The 20,188-nt window shown below is 44.4% G+C and overlaps 1 protein-coding gene across 1 annotated transcript in view; it reads right to left on the reverse strand.

The window, feature by feature from the left end:
* gli3 (GLI family zinc finger 3) overlaps positions 1-20,188 on the reverse strand; it is a 122,940-nt gene that overhangs the window by 65,528 nt on the left and 37,224 nt on the right. Inside the window, exon 3 of the mRNA XM_049565152.1 lies at positions 12,146-12,391. Coding sequence (XP_049421109.1) covers positions 12,146-12,391 — 246 coding nt within the window. The remainder of the gene's footprint in view (positions 1-12,145; positions 12,392-20,188) is intronic.

Here is a 20,188-nt window from a genome sequence, read left to right on the forward strand (position 1 = left end):
GTAAATGTAATTAACATGGTGGAAAAGAAAAAAACAGAACAGAAGAAGAGAAAGTGAGCAGTATAAAAAAAAAAAAACGTCAGCTATGCGCTATAAACAGGCTCTCTGTTTGAGTATACATTCCATCGCTACTCGCTGTCAGGAGTAATTTGTTTGTCTAGACTGAACAAGTTGGTCAATGCCAATCTGTTCTCTTCATGGTTCTACAAGTCTGTGCATATTTGCACTGGAGCTTAATGTTCAAGCAGGTTATCTCTTTGTGCCAATATTTACAAACTTGAGTTTAGGATCGTTTTTTCATTCAACCAGTATGCAGCACACCATCCACTTGGCATGCAACAATTTCCTGCCAAACTTTATCTAAGTTAAAAAATTTTTACAGATAAGTGTCCCCTGCAAAATATGCATCCATTTATCTGAAATTATATACAATACGAAACCCTTATTTAAGCAACCAGCTTGCTCTTCTACCCCCTTCCTCCTCTGTAAGCCACACAAATATCCTAATGGAACGCCAGCATCTGCAAGACATTTACAGGGCCGAGTCAATCTTAACAAATTGCACGCCAGCGCAAGGACCCTTGCCTTGCTACAGAGTGGAGCTAAGCACGCACACTGCTCTTCCAGGGGCCCCCAGCACCATCCAACCCCAGCTATACCCCGTTTTTTCTTCCCTTCCCCACCTCCCTGCACTCCCTGTATCCCACTGTGGATCAGGGAGTGAAGGTTATTTCACAAGGCCTCTGCGGAGCGCCAATCTATCTCCTACATTTGGTGAATTTCTCCAGATTGGGATAAGCTGGGGAGCAGAACAAAGCGCTGTGCGTTGGCCCTCCTCTCCCCCCTCTTGCTCCAGCACCCTCTGTACCCTACCCCACCCTCCAGCCTCCTCTCCCCCACCCAGCTGGGGAGAGATTTACACAGCAGTTTAGTAGCTGAAACACTGCGCTGCACCTCCTTCCCCTTCTCTCTCTTTATCTCTCACATCTGTCTATCTCCTCCTCTCCAAACAACGATACCTCTCAGAGAGAGGGGAGTTGATTTAAACCTCAGGTTAACTCACCAGGACTTTGCTACATTTATTTTGCTTCAGCTCCCCCCTGTGTGATTTATTCTACTCAAATACAAGGCCGCTTTAGGGTTTGATCTTTTTTTGAGATCTTTATTTAGGAATTGAGGGCACAGAAGGAATATTTTGCCCACAATCTGTTTTTAAAGACTCTCTTTAAATGTATTATAAATGTAAGATAAATTATTCAGATTTACGGCGACATCTACTGTATACGAGCGGACGTCTTTTCAGTGACAGTGTTCATGATTGCCACTGCTGTATCAGAATACCCTGTGTCAGACTGACCCTCTATAGCCCCGTGTCATGGATCCTCCCTGAGCCCCTGTGCAGGTGATACTAAAACTGCATGTGGCTGTGTGATAGTGACTGTGAGGCTAATACACCTGCATTATAATAACACACTGGGCTGGATTCTGCTCTGGGAAACTGGACAGCTTCTCAATTCTGAATCATGCTGAGAGGCCACTGACCAAAGCCGGTTATTTTTAATGTAATTTTGTTCACAAAATTACATTTCCATGTCTCCATTGTTCTCAGTTCGTATCCTGTATTTGAATTCGCTTAGAACTTACAGAGACTTAATCTTGGTTCAGAGTGGTGATCCATCACAGTGAATGTTCTGTCACCTTTATTTTTATGTCAGAATTGTGTATTATCACATGCTAATGTGGTTAAAAGGAGGGTCCGGTTTAAAAATTCTCCTCAGTGGTGCATTCAAGGGCACTCTGATATCTGAGATTTCAGGGTGAACTGCCAAAAAGCGATGCATTAATGTTGTGGCAAAACCTCAAATCCAGTGATTCAAGGTTTTGTATATTGTTGCCTTATATTAGACAATATTGTCAACTCCTTTTCCATCTTCTGTCTGACATTGTGTCCACACTAACTGATTTTCATGGGGAAGGGGATTTGTTTTTCCCCAATTTATCACTGGAGACCAATGTATATACCTAAATCTACAGTCAATTGAAGACCACACTGATGCGTGACCACCTTACCTGTTTTGCTGAGGTTTTAAGAATGGAATGGAACAACGTAAAAACATATTATGATGTTGGAGACACAGAGACGACGCCAATTTAGAACAGTCTCCCTAACCCATAACCCCTATAGAGTAAAGGTTAGCCTTTAGGGCCAATTCGTAGTTTGTCACATGTCCAGAAGGGTTTGTTTTGGTCCATGTGACATAAATGTCGTCATCCAGCCACATCCCAGAGGGTCTGCACAAATCCTTTGCAGACGTCCACGTACAGCCCATTTCATGTGACCCTTGCGGACTGTATGTATATTTTGGCGCATTGCTTGACAACAGCTTGACAACAGCGTTAGCCCTGCCTGTGGCTCTTGCTGATTTTATTTTATTTTAACCAAGAAACCAGTGTTTCATGTCATGATACACAAGTGAATCAGTTGCAGTGCAGTGGGCAGATTCCAGTGTCTGGACCCAGGCAACAATAGTTGCAGTTTGAAAACCAAGTCTGGAATCTAAATTTTGGAAAATCCTTAAAGTTCATGAAGCGGGTTGAGTTCATAATTGGCAACAAAATGTCTGAAGCAGGTTGCAAGCTCATTTTCATATGTGTTCAAATTAGTGGAATCCAGTAGGTGTCTGGAAGGTGTCAATCTGAGGATATGTTGTATCCTTTGGAAAATCATGCATAGGTGATTTTAAGTTTACAAGCTTAACATTCAAAACCACCAGTGCAGTCTTTTAATATGTTTTACATTCAAATGGTATTTCCCCCACACTGTAAGTCTGTTCCTCCATTTTCCACCAACAGACATTAGACAAAGTCTGTGCAGGCCTCTGGAGGTACGCGGCCATTATTTGGGCTAATGGAGGAAACTGTGTGTCACAGAGCAAAGACAAAGCCCAGTGTCACAGCAATCAGACAAATGGCTGCTGGGCTCTGCAGGGCCAGACAGGGGTCGACGCTTCTGGACCAATTAGGTTATATGAGTGCAACAACAGCTGGAACTCTCCAATTCTTTCCCTTTTCCACTTTCTACGCTCTTTGCATTGCTGTCACCTTAGCCTCTCTTTCACCCTCTCTCTCACTGTTGCATCGTCTTCCTAATTCTTTCAGTTAATCCTGCTCTCTGTCTATCTCTTTTTCTTTGCCTCTCTCATTATTCAAAGCGCATCCTCCTGATCTCTCCCCTTTCCCTCCTCACAGCATCCCAAAAACAAGGACAAAGTTGTAATCCATTTACTGCACCCCTGTCAACAGATTCCACCCAAATAATCCTAAAAGACTTACAACCAGGCCTAGGTACTATCAAGGGAAGGGGAGTGAAAAAAGAGGCAGAATGCACAGGGGAAGGCAAATGAGAGCCATAGAGAAACAGAGAGGAGAACATACAAGGGGAGTGGAGAAGTGAGGCAACAGACGGAGGGAACTTGTGTCACAGTGATTTGAGTCTTTGTCACGCAGGTGGCGCCCAGGGGTTCCCTCAGCCTGGGCAGAGAGACAAACTGGGGCCCATGTAAACCTTAAAGAGGATTAACCCTGCCGGAGCGCTTTAATGAGACCTGAAAGTGCCGGGCACCGGAGAGCCCCACTGATTGAGCCGCGCTCGAGTCGGCTCCCAACGGTCCGCCAGCCCAGTGGCCCAGCAGCGCTGCTGCAGCCCCGTGGCCTACAGCTGCCCACTCACACTGAGCCACATCAAAGCAGCCTGTCTGGGAGAACCCCGAGACGGGAGGAAGGGGAGGCAGGCGGGCATGAGGGAGGTGGAGAGTGCGAGTGAAGGAGGAGGAGGGAGATGAGGGTGCCTGGATGGAGGAATCCCTTATCTCCTCCTGAGAGGATGCTGCTCTGTGGTGCGAGATTGTCTGGAGCTGCCACCTGTCCCAGGCATCTTTAAAGGCAACACTAAAGCCTGTGATGGGCCTGACCTCCTTGAGCTCCCATTCTTTTATGTCTCTCTTCATTTTCTGCTTTGTTACACCACCCCTCCTCCTCCTCCTTCTTCTCCACTCTCTCTTGCTCTTCTCTGTTTTTCTTACCCTTCTGTCTCACTTACCCTCAGACTCCTGACTCCCTCCCTCTTTTCTCCTGTGATATCTTACATTTCACCAGGCTGCTAGAAACATTTTAATTACACTGTGTTCATCAGCCTCCTCTTCGTGTAGAACAATATATACTCACGACCCTCCAGAGACGAGAGTGAGATACGGGTTGTTGGCTGAAGGGATAAGGGCGCTTATCTTTGCCACGATGTGAGAGGAATGCAAATACAAAAAAAGGAACGATGAGATTTGGATAAACGGGAAGCAAATATGAAGAAAGGCATGAAATAACTCTGATTCTCCCGTAGCACACAGAGGTGATTATCCTACTGGAGACTACAGGGTAACTTAAGGAGGAGAGAAAAAGCTCAAGCTGAGGAGAAGCCCCCATGAGCATTTAGCCTTGTTGTTTTATAGTATAGTGCTTAATGTTATTGCTGCCAGTGGTGTCTGCTGCAGTTGATTCTCCTTTTGGATGGACAAGATGCAGCAAATCTTCATTTTAAGCCTTCACAACATCAGCAAAGTGCTATTGTTCCCGACTCGCTTCTGTGACTTGACTGATTAACCAATCTCATTTGAAAGGAAGTAAAAACACACTGACAGATGTTGCGAGAATGATACCAAGAAATGCTGACTATTCTTCTTTGAACATCTTAAGTTCTCCGGAAATTCTTCTTAATTCTTCTTAGCCCCTTCACATTTAATCTCGTCATTGTTAATAAGAACTGCCATTATTCGGAGATATTCTGTTCACACGCATCAGCTTTGTGGTAAGAGCACCACATGACCTTAAGATGGTATGAAAGTGCATTCTTGCAGCACTTCAAACTCTGCTTAACCCCCTTAAATCATCATGCGCTACAAAGGGGCACATGCATGTGAGAATATGGCCTATCTTACAGCATGAGATGCCTCTAATAAGCTGTATAAAAGGGGATCATCTGATTATCCCTGGTGCGCTGGACCAAGGGGCCACAGCAGAGCGCAAGCCCATGTTGTTCTTTCTTGATGAAAGGAGGTGGGTGGAAGGGATCCCTCTCCATTGCCTGCAGTGTGCCCCAGGCTTCTCTGTGCCGGCATGCCGCTGGGGGACTACATCGTGCCACCGCGCTCAAAAAGCCAATATTGAAACAATCACAAAGACAAACACTTACCCTTGAAACAGGCACGTGTCTTCTCACCCCAGGCTCTCCTCTGTACTCCCTGGTTCTTTTGGGGGAGGATGTTTGAACCCAGCCAGTACTTGTCATATTTGAACCAACAAGAGGCCAGAAAGTTTGTTCTCTGAGTGTGAATTCAGAGGAGTGCTCTGTTTGTAACTTTTTCCCCCACCTATGAACACTATGAACACAGTTTATAATGGCTCTTCTTTTTACTCTCTTTGCCGCTCTCCCTCTTTTAAGACACATAGAGAGGTCCTGTGAAGTCCATACGAACCGAAAGCACTGTAATTAACTGTGGAGAGCAGAGAGGCCATTGTTGTGCGGATCACGTTCAGTTTGGTGACAGCTTGCTCATTCAGTTCAGTGGTCAGCTGCATTTTGATATTGAGGCAGACAGACTGACGCCGGGGTAGGGGCTGGCGTGCTATGGCCCAGTAGACCTGAGATCAGCCCCGCACAGCAGTTTAGAGTTTAACCCCTGTGAGTGGACCCCCACTGCCCCCACCACATCATAAAACCCCAGGACGGGTTTTACGCTGTGGCTCAGTGTTCCCCGCTAGCTTTCCCAGAACACAGGACCAGTGTGATCCAGGTAGCGGACACCTTTGGCCAGGCTCAGAGAGCAGGGTTACTGTGATACATGTGAAGGAATCCTTCAGCCAAGAGATCCATACCTCCACTGCCTCCAGCTTAGCAGGCATGGTTTCTAAGATCAGTCAAGGACAGCAAGGCTTTGGTGTGGGGATTAGGCCCTGGCAGCCAGATCTGGGCTAGATTTTTTAAGGAGCTAACCTAAAGACTATTGGACTGATAGGCAGCCATCACAGCCTGGAGACACATTTCCCAATCCCATTTCTTATTTTTACCTCTACCCCTTGTTTTCAAGTGCCATCTTGCCCGTCAGAACAGAGTAACACGGGGTAGTGGTTGAAAGCTTCCCCTATGAAATGGGACAATGTTTCAAGACCTTGATATGTCATTGTTAGTCGTTAACGCTGGCATTTACGTAAACAGACGTGACAAGTATTGCCGGACATTCCAAATAAGCTATCTTTTGCTGTGGTGATTTCTCATTTGGGCTCTTGGCATCCTTTAGCAGTTGTCAGGACACTCTTGATTTGTCCACAACTTAAGTTTCATGCAATCAATAACTCAAACAAGTCATCAAATAAAAAAGAACACTGTTTCATACCAGGCTAACTTTAGCAACCCGTGCTCCTAGCCTGCCAGTCTGCACTGATATTAGAGGAGCGGAATATATTATTACACTGTTGTTAAAATAGCAATACATTTGGTGAAGAGTGCGTAATGACTTGCTTAGGACTCGAAATTCAGTGTTTAAGACTTGAGAATTGACTTGGGATTGGTCAGCCTTAAATTAGGACTTGACTCGGAACTTGCATGTCTTGACTTGGGACTTCAATTGGGACATGAGTGCAAAGACTTGACTCCCACCTCTGCATGTTAGAAAGAAAAGGACCATAACACACTGAAACAACGTTAAAATTACATAATACAATAGTTATTGTAATTTTTAAATCTTTGTTCATGAAGAAAATATATTTGTAGGTTTCTTTTGTTGCTCGTACAGCTATCTTGTTAATGTAAAATCTCCATTTGGAGGGTGATGCTGCCCTTAGTCTTTGCCCTATCCCACAGAATCCGCAGACCCTTCCCCTAGACGTGAACAAGCGAAACAGACGGGTAAAGTGGGAGCAAGGGTTGTATTGGGATTGGGCCTTAATGTGTCTTGTCTGCTCCTCTCAATGACCTACTGTATCACAAATACAGTACAAAACTTAGGTAACTTCTGTGCCAATATACTTAAGCATTGTCTCTAAAGCTTGGCAAAATGTACTTTCCTCCAGTTGCCTTTGCTTCACTAAACATTCTTGGGCGTTTCAGTTAACATTTGCAAGAAAGCCACTGAAAAGGATGTGCTTTAAGTCCCTCCATGGATGTGTTTAGTCTGGCAAAGAAGGGCAAGTGTTTAAGAAAGAGGCACTTTAAAGAAGAAGATCCCCTCGGAGGAAGCAAAGATGCTTCGCCAGCAAGTGGGCTCACTGTTGCTGCAGGACCACTGACCGGCTAATCAACGCACAATGTAAACAGATGTCGGCGCCGCGCATCCCATTCACACTTCTACACAATTAAGATCTTAAAAAAAAGACTTCTCCCTCATTAATCCTCATCTCAATCCTTTCTTCTTATCCCGCAGCAAAGCCCCATGTATTAGTGTTGTGGTAAGAAGGATGTGGACTCTTATCCAGTGTTTGCCCAAGAAAAGCGGCTAAGACTCAGGCATCACCAGCACATTAGCTAATGCTAACAATAGGGGCAATGTTTCCTTAGTGCCTCTGCCTTTCTGCACTGAAGTGGGTGTAAAAACCAGAGTAAACACAGTCTTAGGCCACGGACATAAGAGGAGTGGGAGATCACAAGTCTGGGTGAATAGCAGAGATTTACCCGGAGCACAAGCCCCCGAAGATAAACCCCCCTTGCTCTCTTCTCGTTGTTCCACCTCCCACGCCTCCCAGAGCTTCACCGCCACGTTAACGATCCAGTGACCAGGTGTGGGGAGGCTGCAGGTGCCGTCGCATTTAGGCACATTAAGCACTGACACACAGCAGCGCTAAGAGTAATCGGATTTACCTGGCTGTCTGCTGCGTGGCGTGGCACACTATGCAAGCACAGCACAAAGGCTTAGGGCCCCCTCTCCATCACAAACACACACATGCACACACCTGGGATGAATTTAGGAGGTGACAAAGCCCTCATAGAGAGGGACTACCGCTGGTGGAGTAAGAGGTGTGTGTGTGTGTGTGTGTATGGAACCAGAAACCAGAACAGAAGCCGGTGACTTTTTACACCTTGTGGCGCAGGAGTGGTGACAGACGCTACAGGCTTCTGGTTCAAAGCAGCTGAGGGAGGGAGAGAGGGGAAGCGGAGGTTTTAAGGGGAACCCTTTCGTCCTGCTGACCCCTCAGACCGCTGGAGCTCATGGGGATTGAGCTCTGGTACTGGGTTCAATCAGACAGAATGGGACCGCCGCCTTTAGGGACACCCCATGTCCTCAACACCTGGGGCCAGGAGGAGGTGTTTTACACAGCAATGCTCTCATCTCAGATCATAAGTCCTCCTGAGCGGAGTCGGGATCAGAGAATCGACATCAATGAAAAACACTACAAGCCTTTCCGACTTTGTTTTTAAAGTAAAAATCAGTGTTATTTTGAGTCTTTTTGGGTGTTATTTCACCTTATAGCAAGTGGTGGAACAAGTATTCAGAGCTTTTGCTAAAGTAAATGTTGCAATACTACAGTGTAAAAATACAAGTAAAAGATCTGCATTCAAAATCTTACTCAAGTAAAAGTATAAAAGTATAAGTATATACTTTAAGTACCAAAGTTCAAGTACTCATTAGGCAGAATGGCATATTTCATAATGATGTGACACATTAATGTTATTTAATATCCATCACTTTAATGGTAAAGGTGGGGATAATTTTAACAACTTTTTGTAACTAGTAGCTATAGCTGCTTAATATATGTAGAGGAGTAAAAAATAAAGTACATGCCTCCAAAATGTAGATGAATAGAAGCAGAAAGTAGTATAAAATGGTAATAATCAAGTGAAATACCCAAAATATTGTATCTTGAAGAATACTTTACCTGCAAAATGACCATTTTGTATCCATTACTCACTGCATTTTACCTTGAATTCGTGGGGAAGACTTTGCTTTTCTCGCATGCCTTCACCATGAACAAAGAATCCAAAAAAGTCTTTGACTTAAAGCCAAACACATTCACACTTCCCAAACACATTTAGTATTACATTATTGCAAAAACGAATACGTGTATGCAGTTGAGCAGAGTTCAAACACTCATGGATACCCAGGCATGCTACTCGGCTGTGGATGAGACTGTGTTTTAAATCATAATGTTTTAGCAAAACTGCATGTGTTTGGAAAGTGCTGAGCGTAAGACTGGATAAATGAGACTTGGATTATACTGCACAAGTTGTGTGAGAGTTTGTAAACAGAAGTTTTGCTATAGTTTTGCTGTGGCTAAACACGGACCCCAATGACTTCAGTTCATTAAGATTTTCCTCAGTTTTTGGATCTTCTGTTCATCGTGGAGGCATGCAAGAAAAATTAAGTTTTTCTCACAAAAACAGAGTAACATGAGGTGAGTAATTGATATATAAATACTCATTTGCCAGTGAAGTATTCCTTCAAGTACATTACTTTAGTTAATGTACTCGGTTACATTACACTGCCTATAGCAAATTGAAACTTACTTTTTTGTGTATGTCTTATACTCATCTACTGACACTATGGCTGCAACTAACAATTATGTTTGTTATCAATCATTCAGATTTTTTTTTCAGTTGACTGATCAATTATTTTGTACATAAAATGACAGAAAGTTGTTTTTAAAGATGCTATTCATAATTTCCCTGAGCCCAAAGTGGTCCTGTTTTGATTTGGCAAGCGTTGAAAACCTTAAATAAAACTGCAACTGGCAAATATTTGTCATTTTAGCTTGATAATTTAAAAAATATCAGACTACTTAGTTCAGACTTTTTATTTCGGCACTAACACTAAAGACTTAGATATTAAGATGTGGAAGAAGCAGTGCAGAAGGAGGATCAAATCTATGTTCATCATGCCTACAGCTTCCCAGCAAGCATCACTGTGCTCCGCTCCACTCTGCCTCGTTTGATTGCAGCCTTCCAGTCTCTTGAGCCCCGATGCACAAAGAAAGCCTCTTGAAGCTCTACGGCCCTTTTGACTTTTCCTGCTGCTTTTGAACTCTCCATTTCAGACTGTGACTTTTCCACATGACCCCAAGCCTCAGAGTGACCCCCCCACCCCCCTCCTCCCCTCTCCCTTCCTGCTCCTTCCCCTCGGCTTCAGTGGTCTGGAACCTCCAGAGCTCCTTCACACATACCCACACACACACATCAAATGAGAAGTGGCAGTGTTGCTGAGTTAGGTCAGGATGTAATGGGCAGTAATGTTCTGCCCTCGAGGGCCCTGTCCACGGCACCATTGCCTGGTTTTGAGTAACCTTTCACTTAAAGAGGCACCTTGGTGACTCTCGGGCACCCAAGCACGAGGGGAGCAGTAGCTAATGAAGTGGCTGAATAAATAGAGTTACAGTACATGGTTGGGGTCCACTGGACTTTTCATTACTGCCACTGGATTAAAATCGCTCTGTCCCACTCTGTCTGCCCCAATTCAGAGCCAATTTAACCAAACTAAACAAGCTATCACATCAAATCCTTGTCTGCGGGCTAAGTCCTGGCTACAGTGGCCGCTGAATTAACCTCCTAATCAGCCTCTTACACCCCAATCATCTATCTCCTGTTCTCTCTTTCCACGTACACACACAGCTTCGCTTTCATCTAACGCCCACTGTCTATCTCACCTTTTTTTTCAAATTATCTTCAGTATCTTGCTCAAGCCACAGCTCTCCCTTCACCTCAATCTCTCAAGCTTCATCTCCATTAGTCTCTCTCTCTCTCTCTCTCTCTCTCTCTCTCTCTCTCTCTATCTCTCTCGCCGCCTTTCTCTCACACAGTCTCTGAGTCCCAGAGAGAGAGAGAGAGAAAGAGAGAGGGAGAGAAAGAGGCAGAGTAGGGGGTGGTGAGGTTTGACGCGGCGCTGCTTTGGGGCTTTGAAGTGTGTGTTGATGAGGGAAAGCAGAGTACTGTGTTCAGACAGGCCCCTAATGAGGGAATTAAGAAGCTACGCTGGCCGTTCCCCATACTAACTTCCCATGCGCAAAACAAGACAAGTGTGCGTGCATGTGTTCACAAAAGTGTGTGTGTGTGTGTGTGTGTGTGTGTGTGTGTGTGTGAGCACAAGAGAGAGGCTAATCTGTCAGACTTAATCAAGCATCTGGCAGTCCTGCCTCTCACCTACAGTAAAGAGACAAACTTGGCCTCAGCGCTGGGGTGCTACAAATATGTCCTTGAGCTGTGTAGTTTCTTTACTTAAAGGAATACTTCACCCCGAAATGACCATTTGTATATCAATAACTTATCCTGTGTTACATTGAATTTGTGCAGAAAACTTGTTTTTTCTCGCATTCCTCCACAGTGAACAAAGAATCCAAAAACTGAGGAAATTCTTGATGAATTGAAGTTAAAGGAGACCGCGTTTAACAACAAAACTTCATCAAAACATCTGTTTACATTCCTCACACAGCTCATGCAGTATAATCCAAGTCTCAATTATCCAGTTATATGCTCTAATTCCCTAACAGACAGCTCTCTCGAAAAGAGAACTGAATGGAAAGTAAAATTATCTACATTCTCTTTAGAGCCAGACTCCATTGACAAAAGCATCAATTTTACCTTGCTGAACACAGGAGTTGCTGGTCCACCGCTGCCTCGATCAGCAGGTTGGTTTGTGCTTTGTGTGACTTCGGTGAATCTGAACTAACCCTTTAGAACACTAAAGTCACACAAGACTACATACAAACTAACTGACCAAAGCAGCGGTAGACCAGCAGCTCCAATGTTTAGTGAGGTAACATTACAGTTTTTGTCAATTGAGTCTGGCTTCGAAGAGAGCATAAATAAGTTTAACTTATCGGAAAAGGTTTTCTGTTTGGGTAGTACTGAGCATATAACTGGATAATGACTTGGATTGAGACTGAGACTTGGATTATAGTGCACGAGTTGTGTGAGAGTCACCTATAACTTAGAATATCCACCGTTTTTGGATTCTTCTTTCACTGGAGGCATGCAAGAAAAACAAGTTTACTTCACAAATTTACACGTAGGTGTCACCCCCAGTGGCCTTCTGGGGGGTGAAGTATTCCTTTAACAAAATGTACAAGTTTCCCACTTTAAGAATAAACAACACCAACTTTTTTGTGGACTTACGGTAGTGTGGGTCTAAGTAGCCGTTGCGGGGGTCCATGGCGAACAGAGTGCCTCGGTACGGCAGGGCATGGTCAGTCAGGTGGGGCAGGGAACCATGCAGCTCCTTCTTGAGCAGGGAGGGGCGTTCTTCTGTGGAGGTGGAGGGCTCCTCGCTCACGCTCCTGTCAGGACCACCAGGCGTTGGGGCCTGGGAGCTGATGGCATTGCGCCTCTCGCGGTGGTAAGGCGTGCCTGAACTCTCGTCCTCTACAAAAGGTGGAAAAACAGAGAGAGAGGAGGAGATGTTAAAACTTTGGCAAAGGAAAAAAACAAGCTGCAGATTTATTATAAGCAGATATAAGAATAAAAGTCTGGAGCAGATGTGAGTATCTCTCTCCCTCCCTGGTTATGTGTACACACACACACACACACACACACACACACATGTTCTGAACACCCACACACATGGTGAGGAAGTCAGTTCACGTAGAAGGCGCGGGTAAAGGGAGGAGCTGGAGATCAGCTTTGTACACCTAAAACCTACTGGGCATTATGGGTGTAAATCTGCCTGCGTTTGCCTTCCACGGCGCCAGATGTGTGAGTTCAGAGGCAGGCGGTGTATGAGGAAATGGACACCGTGGATGAAGAAATCCCAACCTCTTCCTTTCGCACAGTTCCCCAAAAATCTGTTCTTAAATTCGGCTCTGTCTGTTCTTTTTATAAAGAAATGGATTCCCATGGAGGAGGCAACGCAGGCTTACTGTCTGCATTCCAAGCTGCACATTAACCAGCGTCATGGGTTGTATCAACACCACCCTCCTTCATTCTCCTGTTCTCTCCTTCTCCCTGCTCCTCTCTCTGTTCTCAAACTAAATCTGTCTTACTCTGAGGGCAAAATTAAGAGGGTCTCTAGAGAAGGCTTTCTGGCATGCTGGGTAAAGAGGACAAATGTGGAGTTGAGTTCAAGGGCTGAGCTCCACCAGAAAGACATGACCCGTGACCCTCGGCCTGACCTTTGAACTGACACATACAAAGGTCAGCGAGCCTCCTGACCTGGTATTAGTCTTTTCTGTATTACAATACTATACTATACTATACTATATAGACTAAGGCACCCGTCTACATGTATACGGAATATATTTTTGAAAAAGGATATTTTCCGTTATGTTCTGGCCTCTTGTCCACACACAAACTGAATTTTAGGTCACTAAAACAGAAATTTTTTTAAAACACCTTTAGAGGTGCTGATTTTTTTTACAACTCCAGTTACTGTGTATCTGGGCGGATGTGTAAGACTGAGCACTTTTAGAAATGCTGATGTCATCTCCCTAATTATGCATGCCCATGGTTGCTTTATGTAATATGCATACATCGGAAACAACAATAACAATGGCGGACTGCTGGTTTGTTTATGTTTTGTTAGCACTGTTTGGTCTAATGATTACTTAACACTTAAACTTAAGGCTTATTTATACTCCCTTAAGATACTGAAATAGATAAGTTCAGTTAAACATTGGAAATGTCACTGCTAACACACTTCCATGCATCCTTGGTGATGGTACTGATACATCCAATGGATGGCACGAGAGGGCAGAGTCAAGAGTTTTGGACAACCAAGGCGACGGTGGAGATTGTAATACTATACTTTTTAACAAAAGCAGCATTGTAGACAGTGAAGGTCTGTGATGTCACTAAATACATCACAACATGGGGACGAACAATTCTTTTCACAGTGTTAGCAATTTATTCGGTTCAACCAATTCTTAAAATATCTCCGTTGTGTCTCACTTGAACAATGCTACACTGCCCCAGTGATTCTCAGTGGTACTGCTAATTTTCATCATTTTCCACAAGCTTTAAAAAACATGCACAAATACGGACAAAATGAACGCAGAGTATGGACAGAAGTCTCCATCTGTGTCCATATACGTATCTCATGTTGAGCTGCTGTGCCAAATTTCATTTGGTCTACCTCAGCTTCTGTCGTTAGTCCCTGAGAAATGACAGTTTTGGATCAGGCTTGGTCACACCAGCAGATGGTTGGACAATTTCGAGTGGGATTGTTGTTGATGAGAAGTGGCAGGAAAACTTTGCATGTCCAGAGCATCTCTATTATCTTTGAGTGCGCTCCTTCATCCTTATTTCAAAAAGGAGAGTCAACAGTGATGAGATCTCCAGCATTAGCTTGTACACTTTCCTACCTTTGCTACGAGGGGAAATTGTGGAAGACAGCTAACGCTGGACAAGCATTGGGAGTCATTTTTGCATTCTAGTGTGGATGGAGATATTTTGTCAAACAAAGGTCGTGTGGACAGATGTGTTTTTTGGGGGGTTTTTGTCAGCTTTCAAAACATATTTGTATATGTGTAGACAGGTTTTTAGTCAGTTTCTACTTTTGTCTTTGCCCAGAGCACATTCTTCAAATCAAGCTCACTCAGTCTGATCCACACAGTCTGTTCAGCCTCTTCAGGCCCCGAGTGTGAGAACAGTCTCCATGTTCAGCCTTAGCTATATGAAACTATGATTTCACCATTGAGGATGTTGGTCATCACTTCACTAACATGCTCTTTCCTGCATTAATGTCTCTTGCTGAGAATCTGGCAAAATGCCGCTGTGCTGGCGCCAGAGGTTCTACAGTATTAGCAGCCTAGCGGTGCAAGGCTCCCCCACTACGCACTGCAACCCAACAGCATCCAACTGCCAATTAAGAACAAGAGGAGAGGGGCCAGATTAAAGAGCACCACCTTGAGCACTGAAGAGGGCCGCCATAATGCTGCAGCACTTCACAGAAGAAGAGAAGCGATCAGAAAGGGGGAGGTTAAGAGAGGGAAGAGAGAATGAGATTGAGAGAGGCAAAGAAGAGAGGAGCAGGAGGAGCAACCCACGGGTCCCGCTTTTATTCCCCTCACTCTCCCACATCCATTACCAGCGCTCGGGCCTCAGCGCAGCACTGGCAGCAGATTCAAGGATTCTTAACGCGGAACTGACAGCCAGAGAGGCAAGCCACTCTCATCCGCAGGAAATGACAGTGTCAGTTATGATATAAGTATTTAATCCTATACTGCGCAGCCAGTGATCTTATTAAGGGAATAATGGCACTTATACGGTTAAAGCTGGATTAATAGGTCTGCTCTTGCAAAGCGCAATATTAACATAAAGGGATTTCAGAATTGGGTTCATCTCCTGACATGGATTGAAAGAAGTCGAGACTGTAAACTATGCTGGGAGCAAGCACTGCTAAGGGTAGAGCGTGTAGCTGTGTGTAGCACACGCTTCCACTGCGTTCACATCCAGAGAAATCTAGCATTACATCTGGGAAAGTAAAAACTGTGTCCATATTTATAAGCTCTTTTTCTTACTTTCATACAGATATTTGATGTTTTATGAATACATTCATCACTGGGGCTTTAGATGGTGTAGCAGTTAGGAGGCTAGTGGGGACGAAAACTGCCTAAAACATCTTCTGCCAAACTTACGAAAAAATACTAAAGAGACTCGACTGCTTACTTTAAAAAATATACTATGCATTACCAGGGTTGGGGAGTGAAAGAATATAAGTATCGGTGATTAGAATTTAACAGAGGTGTGAACTCAAGTCACAAATTCAACTTGACAAAATCAAAAAAGACTTGCAACTTGACTTGGACTTAAACACCAGTGACTGATGACTTCACTTAGACTTTGACAAAAGTTGGTCACGAGTCCATTCTGAATGGACTGTAAGTGACTCACCAACGTGTCAACTTCGTAAAAAAATGCACTTACTTTCAAGTACAGTGAATTTCCACACACATAACTTTTATTTTGAAGTGCTGTTTCCTGCTGTAGAGTGATGGACTAACAGCCAGCTACTTAACAGAGACAGCAAACTAGCTGGATGACAACATGGCCAAACACAAGTATGATGCTGAATGTATTAAACTGTGTGGACCTTGAACTAATAACTAAGGAGAAATCTGGACCCTGAGACTCGACCAGTTGGGAACCACTGTATTAGACAAAACAGTGACTTGGTCCCACCTCTGACATGAGTAACTATATTCTTTTACAGGTGTAGTTTTACATGGGTGGTATTCTGAATACAGTTACTGTCTTTAAGAATAGATTACATGAAGAGTTTACTTTATTTGTTTTTTGTTTTATTTGCATGAACACCGTGTCCCAACTGAATGCAAGCGAGTATAAGTTTGAGTGCATTGTTTATTCTACAGTGTTCTTACTGGACGCCATTTCTATTCATTCTTGTCTCTCACTTTGAAAACTACGCAATGGACAAGGAACATTTGTTACATGAAGTTGAAATCAACGTCATTGATACCTTCTCATTTCACTACAAAGGACAAAGTAACGTGGCATATTCAACAAATTCAGTGTGGACAGAAAGCAGTGTTTGCTTGCTGTCAGGACACAGTGATGGTGTAAAATTCAAATGACGCACACATTTGCCATAAACAGTTTTTTTTAAGTGTGTACAGTGCACCTGCCACATGAAAATGAACAGATGCGGTATGCAGATCTGTTATGTATTACATGCCATCACAATGTGAAACAAGATACCAAAAATGGTCATTGAGGGACCCAGAAAGTTTTAATGGACTTCTAAAAACACACATTGTAAACTGAACTGAACCTCAAAGATGTAATGCAAATTGGATTGTTGTGATGTATATTTTTTTTTTACTTGACTTATACTTTTCTCGAACACATTCTTATTGAAACTTTTTATAGGTGTTATGTGTCTTGTTTTATGTTTGTTTTGTTGTGTGTGGACCCCAGGAAGTGTAGTTGATAGCTAATTTATCTAAATTAGTAGCTAATGGGGGTCTGAATAAAGAATGAAGAGGAAATGCAGCCAGGATACTGACAGGAATGTGTTTTTGGCTTGGAAATAAAAGACCCAAACAAATATCTCAGCAAGACGATTCTGAAGTATTTCGAAAGTAATCCAATGTATTTAGAATATGTTTCTTAGTTTGAGTAATCTAATGGAAAACATTACCGATTACATTTGAGGACATGGAATCTGTAGTGGAATACATTTAAAAGTACCCCTCCTCACCCTATGCATTACAATTTTTTTCACTGTTTTAATTTGTCTCGTTCACTCCCTCTTCCTTCTTTCTTCCTCTTCTCCAGTGACCCCACTGCTATTAGGATACGTCCCCCTCTTCTGAGGGAGGTCAAGCGACTAATGGTTCAATCACAGCAGTGTCACAGTCCCACCATCCCCCTCCAGTCACCCACAGAGAGGGTTCATCATTCTACCATATACCACCTTAAGGGGCTTCATTACTTGGGTTTAGAGCACCTTAAGTGGTTAAACAAACAGTCAGCAGTACAAGGGTCAATTGACTCCTCGGACTGGTAGAAGAAGAAACAGAAATCTCAAGTCTCTTCTCTACCTGCTGCTGCTGGAAACTTTCTGTATCCTTACAACATGTCAGCCATGTCAAAAAAGGGCTAATGAAGACAGAGCAGGTAAACACGTGCAACTTTGAAAAGTTCAACCAATGCAACACTTCTCTAACTCCGACCATCAGCCCAACAGACCCTTTCCCTTTTTCCCTCCCTCATTTTTCATTCCTCTTTTATTTCCCTCTCTTTTCCCATGGTTGCCACATCCAGTCCTCCACCAGTTTGCAGGTCTATTCAGCCCAATACAAAAGCAGCAGGGCCGGTCCTCTGTGGACCAGAGGAAAGCATGCCTCTCAAAAAAAAAAAAAAACAGAAAAAAGAACTATCCCGCTCTCTCTCTATGGTGATTGAATTTCTTAACATCTTTTCAAAAAGCGCTTAAATGCCTGGAGGCGAGAGGAAGAAACAAGCTAATGGTGGATGGGGAGCACTGAACAAATTTCAGAGCCCTTTCCTGCTCGCGTTTGAGGTTGAAAGCAGGCTCCTGCCTTTCAAGTTTCAAAGTCCTCCTTCCTCCCGCAGTGTCACTGAAGGATTTGAAAAGAAGGTAATTGTGCTCACTGCCGTCCTGATCAGAGCACACGCCCCAGCTCTAGTATTTCAGGAGCTTTCTCTGCCACTATTATGGTACCTGGTGCTCCATTCCTGCATTCTTCCTCCCTTACTACTCTTTCTCCTCTCCCCCTACAAATGCACCCTCTCTTGCTCTCCCTCACTTGCTTTCTATCCTTCTTTCACCCCCAGCAAGCCACTCATTAAATCCTAAAGCCCAGGTTTCTCCCTTTTTTCCCCTTGTCTGGGGTCTCTATTGTAAAACTCTGGTGCGAATACCTTCAGAGAAAACCCTATGCATGGCCTTTAATATGGCGGCATAAAAGAGAGCTTGGATGCAATGACAAAATGAAATTTTAAAAGAGATAATGAGATATGGAGTGGGGCCAGTTCCTCCGAGAGCTGGGCTCCGGGACAAGGAGGGGGGCTAAAGTTAAGGGTGCCCAGCCAATTCAAAGAAATGAAAAGTGAAACAAAACCCTCGGCTTGTTGTTTTGAAGGTATTCTCAAGAGGCAGGGGTTAAAAACAAGGATTGCTGCTCCTCAATATGCCAATCTGCCCTGTCTCAAGCATCCAATTTGCCCTCCGGCCTGCACTCCCTAAAGCAGGGACATGTATGTTTCTAGGGTGCACAAAGCGCCACTGCACATTGCAACTCTTTCCCCCCCGTTGCCGCCTTTCCTAAAAGCCTAAACATCAGAGGAGGTGTTGTTGTTGTACCTCTGAGCCAAAGCCAGACATATGCTGTGTTCCACCTTCGAACTTCTCAAAGCTGTTGTCAGTGGCACAAACAGGTTTTTTGGCTGGGGAGCGCATGGAGCGCGAACAAGGAGGAGAGGAGTGGAGGATATACAGTGAAATCACAAAACACTTCTTCAAAGCACCTCTCCTCCTGTGCAATAATCTCTTGCTCCTTTTTTTCTTTCTCTTGCAAATCAACTCCCGGGAAAGACTCAAGACTCCCCAATTAACAATGAGAGGGGGAAGAAAAATTCCAGCAGCTGGCTAGAGTTTAATAAGAGCACTTCTCCAAGCGGCTTAGGCTTATGTACCTGATTCACCGGCCCTGGCATTGGCGCTATAGACAGAGGGAATCATTCACGATTAGCGCAGGCTGAAAGACGAGGGACGCGAGACGTGAGACGCTCAAACTCCACCAAACCCAAGACAACAAGAGCACCGGGGGATTACCGCAATTGTGTGAGGTATTTTTCTGATCAACTTCTTGGCCAACGATTCGCTGGGTGCTTTCCCCACAACAGAGTTCAGCTCTGCATTATGTGAAGGTTACCAAGTCCTAACGGAGCATCCTGTATCAGCCTACAAAGGGGGACATTAGAGAAACTCCTTGACAAACAAATCTAAATGTCAGAAGGCAGAATCAGGTCATTACCCTGATGTCTGTGTGCAGGGTAGTTAGCAGTCAAACTATTTGACAGAGCTCTGGAGAACTTCAGCATAAATAAAGTTCACTCCCTTTAACTTTGCGCTCATGTTTGATTCTGTCTCTGCAGAGTGAATCCGTAGTGGTACATTATTTAACCGTGTGACTGATGTTCGGACGAATTGCAGAGAGAGGCACAGGCAGGTCAGGATGTTCCCTCTCCTGGTTAGCAGTCTATTGTCAGCAGCTGATTTCCCACACAGCGCCCGCAAATGCCCTCTTCAATATTCATCTAGGCAAATTCGACGACTCCCACATCTCAATTTGGCTCTCGGCAGCCCACACCCCAACCCCCCTGCTCCACAGCCCCGCAGTCCCAGCCTGTTCTCTCTGCCGCCAGGGGTCTGCCGGGACGCACCCAGAGCTCAGCATCTCGCAGCCCCAGCCTCCAGGCCCCGGGGCTGGGGAGGGGCAAATCAAAGCCTGCTTGGCGCCTTCCTCCTTCCCTACGCTCACCTCAAATCAGCCTCACAGCAGGGTTGTGTCGTGCCAAGCCTCCGCCTGCCCCTAGCTACCCCTTATTCACCCATTAGGGGCACAGGCCCACCATAGAGCAGCCCGAAACCCCACTACCATTTCATCAGGGCCACATTGTGAGGGAGCAATGAGCATTGCAGCGAGAGAGCTGAAAGCCCTGACTCTAAAATGCACA

Source organism: Epinephelus fuscoguttatus, linkage group LG21, assembly GCF_011397635.1.
Source record: "Epinephelus fuscoguttatus linkage group LG21, E.fuscoguttatus.final_Chr_v1".
Lineage (NCBI taxonomy): Eukaryota > Metazoa > Chordata > Actinopteri > Perciformes > Serranidae > Epinephelus > Epinephelus fuscoguttatus.